Genomic DNA, 11351 nt, shown 5'->3' with positions numbered 1-11351 from the left:
CATCAGATATTTACACTTATGTACCAAATTGTCTCTCCTTCCGGTAGAGGAAGGCGGGTTGCTATACAGAATTAAACAAGAAATGACAAAAATAAAAACAAACAAAAATGTAGTCATGTCCAATGGAAACAATTTCCAAACTTAGTGACAGCACCTTTTTTTTTATGACTTACCAAAATGAATGTTTTAATCAGCAGAGTGCTAGAAATTTTTCTTTAAAATTTAATTTTCTTTTTTTTGGTTCATTGTTGAAACGATGCTTAACAGCCTCTTAAGCTATCTACCAGGCTACAGGAACAACAACACTGTTCTAGCCCTCCTCTCCCATTGTGCAGCTTCCCTGTAACCAAAACACCAAAGTTTGTGTCAAGCCATCCACCTCCCAAGAATGCTACACCCATAACATACGGTAGGATTGGGAGGAAAGGCTCTAAGCGCTATATAAACTCAGATAATAATAATAATAATCATTCTCCATGACATTAAACATTCACATACATAAAGCAGAATGCAAAACTAGCAAAAGTGACTCAGAGTTGTCCAGAAATGAATTAACAGCTTTTTTTTGTCAACCCCCAACACTCTCGTCCTGTGAGGTGATGCCCAGAAACACATAATATTGTAAGAGAAGAGAAGTCAAATTCCCTAGGTTTGGACTTAACCCTTCCTCATAAAATTTAATGTGAGAAATCTTTAAGTTTCAGTTACAGACAGTTAATTGAATCCTTGTTTTTAGCACACTCAACAATGATGACAGTTCATATATCAGATTAAAAACTTGGAAAGCTATTTGGCCCTTGCTTAGAGAATTATCATGTTTTTGCCTACACTGATATTTTTGAGTTTGATCTAGCTCTTTTTTATTTGCAGTAAAATATTTTGTAAAGAATAAAAGCTCAAAAAAAAAAAAAAAAGAACAAAACATTAACACCAATATCATGATAGCCGGAGATATGAGACTATATCAAATAACTAAAAGTAAAGAGTGTTTCACGTATACAAGGCTTTTGGTATAAGAAACAAAGAGCTACTAGCATCTCAGGGAACACTTTGAATAATTACATCTAGGCATAAGTTAATGTGATTATTTTCCATGTATCTTTAGCAATTATTTCTGTCCTCATCTTGTTACCAACTGCATAATACAAGATATAATATTATCCAGCTTCTGTTGCTTATCCTTACTTGATATTATAAACCACTGTTCATGCATCACTTCTAAAGCAATATCAAAACACAAGGATTAAGAGGAAGAGAAAAGGCGGGGTCCACATTACAGCTCTTGAACCAGTTTTAAGAGTTGCTAATCAGCTGGCATCCGTACTTCAAGATTACCAAAAGAGTTCTTGAGACCCGTTTAGGCCTTAGTCTCAAATGGTCCTAAAGAGAACTACTGTAACTGAACCAGATCATCACTAATTTCACCGAGGACTCTCCAGCATAGCTACACTAAACCTAGTTCCTTTGCTAATTCCAATATGGCTTCATTTTGGAACGTGCCAAACCAGTTTTGTAAAAATATCCGTTCTTCCCTAAATTGGTGACTTTTATCTTTAGAAGGAAAGTGGGCTTAAGGCTCATCTAGGAAAGGTAAATTAAAATGTTAATATTATTTTTTAAAGGCTTTGGGCTGGATCTCCTTCCAGATGGCAGTTGGCTCACGCACAATGCCATGGGGCTGGCTTGGCTTATTTTCCTTCTGTCAGTTTTTAAACAATTTACCTGCAGGAAGGAGAGACAATGGAGTGACTGAAAAATAATAATAATAATAATAAAAATATTAGATGCTGCCTGGCCCCCATTTGTTCCTGTTTTCCAAGTATTCTTGGTTTCAAGAATAGGAAAAATATAAAACCTATGCACAGTGGAATATGGAAGCTGAAGGACTGGATCTCTACATACAATGGTGTCTAAGATTTTTCCTGAGGTATTAGAGGTTTTATTGCTTTTTTTTCTCTCTTTGTCTTTAGATTTCAGTCACATAAGAGGCGCTGTCTCTAAGAAAGTCAGAAGGCAATGATATAGACTTAGACGTTGAACATGATATGGCCACGGTTAACTCTGCAGCTTTGCTGCCACTGGGAAGAACAGTCAGAAAGTGCATCATAATGCACAACAGAGCCAGTCTCTTCACCTCTGAGGATACTTTGGGTCTCAGGTCAACACATTACACTACAGCTTAAGTGTTGCCTTACATAATTTGCATAACAATATATTTATACGCCATCATTAAGGATGCATAAAAAAAATATCATGCACCTGCTATCCTGGGAAAGTGACAGCAAGTACCTTGCACAGTGACCCGAGTTCTCATGGCTTCCCCCAGCAGCTTGTGTTACAGGCTGATGGGAGAAGCTCACTGTATGCAGGCCACCAGTGAGAGCATTATGCATCATGCACCTCCTACAAAAAGTTTACAAGATAATAATAAAAGATTTAACAAGGAAGAGACAGCTGAAGTGCAATTGTAAAGTATAAATAACAAAATCAATAGACATGAGATACGAAAAAGCTGCAACTGTTTTTATAGGCACAATTTAGGAGGGGTTTTTTTTTCCCCACACCAATTAAAATATCTCGTTTCCTGTCTCAGATAATAAAATTCAATACAGAGCAGCATTTCAATGACTTAAAGCTACCAAATACTGCTTTGCACGAGACAGAATGAAGGTTCTGGTAAGGCAATATAGTGCAATTTCTGCATGCAATTTAAAAATATCTAGCACTGCTTGGGGGGAGTGGGGTGGAGATGGGAGAGATGTTTCTCCTACAGAGATTTGTAGCAATCTCAAAAAACGAAGAATTTTCCAGTTATGTTTTCATTTCCCTTTTTAATTTCATTTTTTTTTTTTTGGTAACCCTATGCTTTCTTAAATGAAAGGGCACATTTCAAATGAATAGGAAACAATTTTAATTTGACAATGTTTTTTGCTATCGGGGGGGGGGGGGGGGGGGAAGAAGAAGAAAAAAAAAAAAGCAGATACTGCTTTCCCTTAATACAAAATCCTAGGAATTTCTATATAATTTACCCAAGCATTTCACTCCATTGAGTGACGACTGCCAGAGAGCTTGAAAAGTTTGAGATGCATGTGAGCGATCGCCCACAGACAAACACAGCTGTGTAGCCTTCCGCTGAGCCGAGAAGGAAAAGAGTCCATACCAGAACAGTGTTTCACTTGGAATGTGTGCGTTAAAATAACATTTATTAATAAATACTTTTATAAAATTTGATGTGAATTTTTAAAATTCATGATTCCTATTTCATTTTTACTTTGGTCCTTGTGAGTTTAACTCCTTAAATTTCAATACATACATTTAAAAACAAGCAAACAAACTAAAAAAAAAACCAACAACACGTGATCAGGTCAGAAGTGCACTCTAGCCTATCTAGAAAGCTGCTTTAAAGCAAAATATCGTTGCATAGGAAGTAATCCCTCCAAAAGGTGGGTTCGTTGGGTGATGCAGTCGTTATCAGTTTGACATGCTACAATTTACTGCGAGACAGGAAATTAGCCACCTGAAGGTGAAACACTGACTTTCTACTGTTCAGAGAACTTTAGGAATCAGCTTCGAACATCATTCAGATCTGCTACATTTAGCATTTTCTTGTGAAACACTATGATGGAAACAGGGATATGCCCAACAGAGCAAAGTCAGACTTGAACCAGGCACGTTTCAGCCTGCTGGGAGTTTGACAGGAAAATTCCATATTTTCCTGAGATCTGTGGAAAATCTGATGCAGACCCACAGGAATCTGAAGCAGATCTACTGATCTGAGGAAATCCAGTCTATTTCTGGATTTTCTGAGGGTCTGCTGTGGATTTTGCCATAAGTGCGGCTTTTCCTTTCTAAATGGCTTACTGGTTTGATGAACTGGAGAGTTTTTCATGGCTATATTGATGGGTGGTAAACCTCTTTAAAAGTTATTCACACACCCCTACCTAGTACAAACATTGCTTGTTACCCACAGAAAAGTGCTGTGAAGAAGGCTTGCATAATTAGACTGGTGGGTACAGGGAACCTGAATCACTTTATTATTGTTTTTGAGTGAGATTTTATCTATCTTTGCTAGGGTTTTTGGTGTAACATATATTAATGTTTTCCATCAATCAATACTTTGCACAAAGACAAATCAAACATGGATCCCACGTTCACTTGGAAGAAAGTAATTGAGCTCTATCTGTTGCCAGCTTTCTCTTTTCTTCAGTTCCAGATATAGATACAAGTTGTAGTTTAGGCCCACAATTCAGCCCGCTGAGATACAAAATAAGCAGATTTAAACAGTGAACGAAACACCAAGCTCTAAAACGTGTTCTGGTGGTAAGTAAGCTGATGGACTGCATTTGTAGCTCTTGTGTTGTGTCTCCATAATGCCTTTCAAGTTAAAAATGCTGCTTCTTTTGAAAGAGAAATGCAGAGTGGTAACAAAGTCCCGTATGAAGGTTTAGCCAGGAACAGATCTGTACTGATGTGTTTGGTTGGAGTACTCGAGGTGGTTGGTCCTTTCAGTGGCATGCTCTTTGCATGTTTGATATATGGCATGTTGCTTTGGCCTGTGAACTTTGTGTTAGGAGTTCTAAGAAACGCTAACAGGAATGGCAAGCTTTATGTCAGTATTGCTAATGATTCCATCTATAGGTCAATAGTATAAACAGGAGATAGGTAATGCTAATTACACACTGAATGCATTATATTTAGGACTCTCTGCCAATATATATATGGTTGGCTTGCCTAATTAGCATTAAAAACAGACATATTTTGAGTTGTTTAATGCACATATGTCAAACTGTCAAGCCACAGGATTAACAAAGTTCAGACGTGGAAGCTTTCTGCTTCAGAGTTAGATGTTTCCACTGAGAAAAACAAATCAAAACAGGAGCCAAATCATGAGAGGCAAAGGGTCTTTCTAATACTAACGTACATGTGGTCTTCTTTATATAATCCTGCTTTACTTAGTCCTATCCAAGTGAAAAGTAGGGGGGTCCCGCTTAAATGTCGTTAACATCAGGATGTTGTATTGAGAGATATATTGAAGCTGGAATTCTTGACACACTGTGCCTCCTGCCACAATTAAAGCTGAGTTAAAAGACGGTTTCAGTAGACGCAGTGTGGCTTAGCAAAATCCATTCTGCTGCTAAGAGTGGAATTGAAAAGTAAAAGGATTTTAGATTCAAAACAGCATGTTTGTCTAAAATATAATGGAAAATCTTATAGGTATTTTTCTTTTTAGTTTTTAAGTTCACAGACCATACACGTCAAGTCAGGAATTACAACATACAGTCAAAACCATCTTTGAAAGAATTTGCATAACAAAGCGAGAACTTTTCAAAATGCTAATGAAAAGTTAACTGGGTACAACATAAATACCAGAGTTGGTGCTCACTCTGAAAGTAAAGTCAAAAGGGGCATTACAAGGGATGCCCTGAAGGCCAAAGCATTGCATTTGAGGAGGCTTTGGCCATGAGCCCATCTAGGCATGCAACATGATTGCACTACATGTCATCATCAGATACCATCAGAAATCATATCCTAATGTCCCTTTTTACCTTTTAGTGTGATTGCCAGCTCCAACAGCTGTGCTTTGACTTAACATTTGAGTTGGAGCAAGTAGCACCTCTCCTAGTACTGCATTTTCAAGTTTATACTATAAGAGCTGAGTATGTTATATAAAGGGAAATAGACTATAGCATAGGAAGCTAATCTTTAAATTTGGGGAAGGAAGCTCATGTCCTTGAAAGCCACACGCATGTTTGGTTCTCTGTCTATCCATGATACATAATCATCCAACAGTTCTGCATCCATTTGGTCTCAGAACTTGGTTAATTTGCATATTTAGGTTACCCTTAAAACCAGACTGGCCTATGGCTCATGAGGACTGGAATTCCTGTCCCTGTTTAAAATGATGACATTGATTTTTTGATTTTTACCACCCTCTAACACAAGGGCTCTGGTCATTACAGTGACACTAGTGCTGATCACGCTTGATATATTTTTTGCAGCAAGCATTCATGAAAGCCAAAGCATCAGAAAATACATTTTCTCTCAAAGCCAAAAAAAAGGAAAGGATTTGAAAACAACTATTAAAATAATAGATATAACATAATTGGTTTCAGTACATTTTTTTTTTTTTTTTAGAATACTGCTGAAGAAAATGTATTTGTGGAACCTTACTACAGTATGTTGGGATTATCTTTAAATAGTCAAACTAGTGTAAGCAACTAGTTAATTTTAGGAGTACTGGTATGGTAGTGATGAGTTTCTCAGGTTTCACTGCTAGTTCAAACCACACTAGCTCATCATAGCAAGAATGCGGCTGGTTTTCTCCAGATTCTACCAAGATACAGCTACCACCGCCGGAAGTGGCCTCGTCAGTGCATTGCTAGTTTAACAAACGAAGTGCTTCTCCTTAGCGCGGTGAAGAGGATTCCAGAATGTAAAACAAAGCTTGGAATACTGACCAGGGGAACCACTGCAGTCAGAACAGAACCCACTGAATCGAATACTTTCTTAGTATGCTTCATACTGGCTGACAGCCTGCAGTGTAACAAAATACCAAAAAAAAAAACAAACCCCAAACAAACAAATACAAATAAAAAGCCATGTTTGAGGCTTCAGTCTAGGCTGGTGTGAATGAAACCACGACTATGTACAGAAAGAGTTCAGCTTATAAACAGGTGACTGGTACCAGAAAAATTGGAGAAAAGCACCAAAAAATTTCCAAGCTGCTAGCATATTAATTGCATAACTCCCTTTTTTTTTGTGTAACTAAGTATAAAAGACACTTTTTTTTTTTTTTTTTTAATAACTATAAAAACAAAAGCAAGAGTCTTTCAAGGACTGAGGAGTCTTCCAGGTCTCAGTTAAGGTTGAAAAAAGTTCTTATTAGTAGGGTGGTTTGATATGATACCATTCCCCCAAACCCATGAGTTTTAAAGAATAGGATTCATATCTGTCCTGTGACTGGCCAGCTGACTGAGGCTGGAGTTTCCTACGACCTCGCTGACAGAGGAAGAAGTCGTAATGGTATTATGCTGGATGACTTGTTGTTGTGAGCAAGCTGGCACCGGGCTTCCAGGAGGACTACTCTCTGGGCCTGAATGGGGAAAAAAAAAGAGAAAGGTATATTTTTTGTACAATATTTGCATACATAAAAAATTATACAGGAAGTACACAGATCAAATCTAATGACAGCAAAATATTTATTTACATTTAAATTCCTTTAGTGGACTGGCCCATACTGCCTCGAAAGAGTTCACATTGCTGAAAACGTTTCTTTCCATGTTAAAGAGGTTTATAAAGCATATGACTGTTTGCAAGGCATTACTATAGACTTCTATATCTGCCAAAGTCTGCTAATTTTTAATTCAATTAATGTCAAATTGACACCGCAGCATTGCAGTTGTCCTGGGTTGTATCAAAAGTGATGCTGATGGGCTTTCACCTGCATCCTGTTAGGTATCAGAAACAGTCTAAAAAGAAACCTGTGTTTTGTTTTTGGAAGGGGGGGGGGGTGGCATTGGTGAGTTTGAAAAAATGACAACAAAAAAAGGCATTATTATATTTTAAATGAATTTAGGATCTAGTGCGACTCTTTCTCTTTCAGAGTTTAAAGTCCCCTCCCTACCCAATATTTTTTGCATTCAAGTTCTGATCTTGCTATTCTGGAAGAGTGGTCAGTAATAAACAAGAATCAATATAAGGACTAATGCAGGATTCCAAAGCATACTGTATATATGGAAAATAGTAAATAGCTGGTTAGGTGGGAACACTGTTGAAAAAGATCTGGGAGCTACGGTAGATCATAAACTGAACATGCGATAGTAATGTAACGCTGTTTCACTGAAAGCTATTACTATAGCCAGATTTATTAAAAGGAGTACTGCAAGTAAGATACATGCTGCTGGAAAAGTGCCAAAGTCCACTGCTGGAGTACTGTGTTCAGTTTTGAGCCCCGCACTTCAAGGAGAATGTCCAGAGGAGAGTAATAAAAAGGACTAGATGGCGAGATCACATGACCTACAGGGAACTGAAGGAATCAGATTTATTTAGCCAACAAGAGAGATGTCTGAGGGCTGGCCTGACGGCAGTCTTTCAATGCATGAAATGGGATTACAATAAAGGACAGCGATCGGTTATTCTCCCTCTTCAATGAGGAGACGACAAGAAGTGCAGCATAGGAAGATTTAGGTTACACATTAGGAGAAGTGAGAGAAGTCAAATACTGGAGCAAGTTAACTAATGTTGTGGGGGAATCTTCAGCAACAGAGTTTTTTTTTCTTTTTAAAGTGGCTCAGACAAATGTGTTTGAGATATAGGTGGCGTGCGGTCTTTCTGAAGGCAGGGGAAGGGCTAAGTGATCTCTTGAGGTACCTTCCAGCCCTAGGGGTCTATGAAGTGTTATTTACTAGCAATTACTGCTTGACAAAGTTCCACAGTGTCTTTGGCTAATTGCTTACATATATATATTTTTTTTACTTTTTAGTTTGCCAGGTTGGATTTTTTTAATCTTTCAGAACTATGTTTTCACAAGAACAATTAAAAGTATCCATTCATTTTCATGTCCAGCCCTAGGTCTGTCTGCAGCAACCAGCTGCAAAATGGATGATAAAGCAGATGGCCAGCAATGAAATAAATATATACTTTTTTTTTTAATTTAGGAGCAATGTACCTTAATTCCTTTCTAGCTGATTGAATTTAAAAGCCCTACGCATGCCAAAAGCTGGGAGATAAGCGCTTGACTTGGCCTGGTGTGCGCCGCGCAGATTTCAAAACCAGGGCGGGTACGTGCGTATCTCCCGGGACGCGCATAAAAAATTCTCACCAAAAGAGGAGGGGGCATAGGCATGGTATGGGCAGAGCATGGGCGGAGCATGGGCGGGTCAGGTCTGTGGCATGAATCCAGCACGCAAGTATTTACATGCACAAGTGCACACCAGGGTCTCCTACCGCGAAACTTTATTTCTGCTGTGGATGGCGTGTAAATCATGTAACAAAAAAAAAAACAAACCACTATCTAGCGAGGTTTTAAGGGCCGTGGGTAATAGGGTGAAAGGGAGGCAAGTTAGCTTGGGGGTTTAAGAAGTCCTCTCCTTTACTGGGACTAACTGGGAAAAAGGCATATTGCGTTGCCGCACATACCTACTAAAATTCCCTCACTTATGTCCTTGGGTCGGCGATTGCACACACACTGCGTCAATATAAAATTGTGCGTGCATGTACACGCGGATACACATTTTATAACACGCGTGCATAAATGTGCATATACGTGCGTATGTTATAAAATGTGCACATGCGTAAGTTTAGTTCTTCTTTCTTTCTGTTATTCCACTCACAGTTACCGGGCTCAAATGGCACAAGGTTAGGAATGCTATAGAAAAGTAACTGGCAGGATTTGGTGCTCGCATTAGAATAGGATTAGAGTGATAAGAGTTGCTTCTTGTAGTAATTTGGATAGTCAAACTACTGACAGTCAAAGCAAAACCCCACAAGCGATTTTAACCACGGGGCTTGAGAAAAGTACTCAAAGTAAAACTGCGCAGTGAGGCAATAATGCTTTGATTATTGCCTCACGAAAAGCAAATGCACAAATTTGTGCCTCCTTTTTTGTGCAGGTATTTTATAAAAAAAATACAGGAAGTTTTGATTATTCAAAACTAGATGTGCAAGTGCCTCCTCCAACCACTCCTGTCCTGGGAATGCTTCGGGCCGATACAGTAAGAACATAAGAACATAAGATAATGCTATACTGGGTCAGACCAAGGGTCCATCAAGCCCAGCATCCTGTTTCCAACAGTGGCCAATCCAGGCCATAAGAACCTGGCAAGTACCCAAAAACTAAGTCTATTCCATGTTACCATTGCTAATGGCAGGCAGTGGCTATTCTCTAAGTGAACTTAATAGCAGGTAATGGACTTCTCCTCCAAGAACTTATCCAATCCTTTTTTAAACACCGCTATACTAACTGCACTAACCACATCCTCTGGCAACAAATTCCAGAGTTTAATTGTGCGTTGAGTAAAAAAGAACTTTCTCCGATTAGTTTTAAATGTGCCCCATGCTAACTTCATGGAGTGCCCCCTAGTCTTTCTACTATCCGAAAGAGTAAATAACCGATTCACATCTACCCGTTCTAGACCTCTCATAATTTTAAACATCTCTATCATATCCCCCCTCAGCCGTCTCTTCTCCAAGCTGAAAAGTCCTAACCTCTTTAGCCTTTCCTCAAATGGGAGCTGTTCCATTCCCCTTATCATTTTGGTAGCCCTTCTCTGTACCTTCTCCATCGCAATTATATTTTTTTTGAGATGGGGCGACCAGAATTGTACACAGTATTCAAGGTGCGGTCTCACCATGGAGCGATACAGAGGCATTATGACATTTTCCGTTTTATTCACCATTCCCTTTCTAATAATTCCCAACATTCTGTTTGCTTTTTTGACTGCCGCAGCACACTGAACCGACAATTTCAATGTGTTATCCACTATGACGCCTAGATCTCTTTCCTGGGTTGTAGCACCTAATATGGAACACAACATTGTGTAATTATAGCATGGGTTATTTTTCCCTATATGCATCACCTTGCACTTATCCACATTAAATTTCATCTGCCATTTGGATGCCCAATTTTCCAGTCTCACAAGGTCTTCCTGCAATTTATCACAATCTGCTTGTGATTTAACTACTCTGAACAATTTTGTGTCATCTGAAAATTTGATTATCTCACTCGTCGTATTTCTTTCCAGATCATTTATAAATAAATTGAAAAGTAAGGGTCCCAATACAGATCCCTGAGGCACTCCACTGTCCACTCTCTTCCACTGAGAAAATTGTCCATTTAATCCTACTCTCTGTTTCCTGTCTTTTAGCCAGTTTGCAATCCACGAAAGGACATCACCACCTATCCCATGACTTTTTACTTTGCCTAGAAGCCTCTCATGAGGAACTTTGTCAAACGCCTTCTGAAAATCCAAGTATACTACATCTACCGGTTCACCTTTATCCACGTGTTTATTAACTCCTTCAAAAAAGTGAAGCAGATTTGTGAGGCAAGACTTGCCCTGGGTAAAGCCATGCTGACTTTGTTCCATTAAACCATGTCTTTCTATATGTTCTGTGATTTTGATGTTTAGAACACTTTCCACTATTTTTCCTGGCACTGAAGTCAGGCTAACTGGTCTGTAGTTTCCCGGATCGCCCTTGGAACCCTTTTTAAATATTGGGGTTACATTTGCTATCCTCCAGTCTTCAGGTACAATGGATGATTTTAATGATAGGTTACAAATTTTTACTAATAGGTCTGAAATTTCATTTTTTAGTTCCTTCAGAACTCTGGGGTGTATACCATCTGGTCC

General features: G+C 38.7%; 1 protein-coding gene across 6 annotated transcripts in view; it reads right to left on the bottom strand.

Annotated features, from left to right (window-relative positions):
• Window positions 1–6750: 6750 nt before the first annotated feature.
• CREB5 (cAMP responsive element binding protein 5) overlaps window positions 6751–11351 on the bottom strand; it is an 881413-nt gene continuing 876812 nt past the window's right edge. For 5 of the 6 annotated variants that reach the window (XM_029589189.1, XM_029589190.1, XM_029589193.1 and 2 more), the window contains one exon: window positions 6751–7093. In XM_029589189.1, coding sequence (XP_029445049.1) covers window positions 6930–7093 — 164 coding nt within the window. In that variant the 3' untranslated portion in view covers window positions 6751–6929. The remainder of the gene's footprint in view (window positions 7094–11351) is intronic. The other variant, XM_029589192.1, reaches the window with a different exon arrangement.

Source organism: Rhinatrema bivittatum, chromosome 2, assembly GCF_901001135.1.
Source record: "Rhinatrema bivittatum chromosome 2, aRhiBiv1.1, whole genome shotgun sequence".
In the NCBI taxonomy this organism is placed as follows: Eukaryota; Metazoa; Chordata; class Amphibia; order Gymnophiona; family Rhinatrematidae; genus Rhinatrema; species Rhinatrema bivittatum.
Note: the sequence above shows the minus strand (reverse complement) of the source record. Positions and strands in the feature narration are given on the sequence as shown.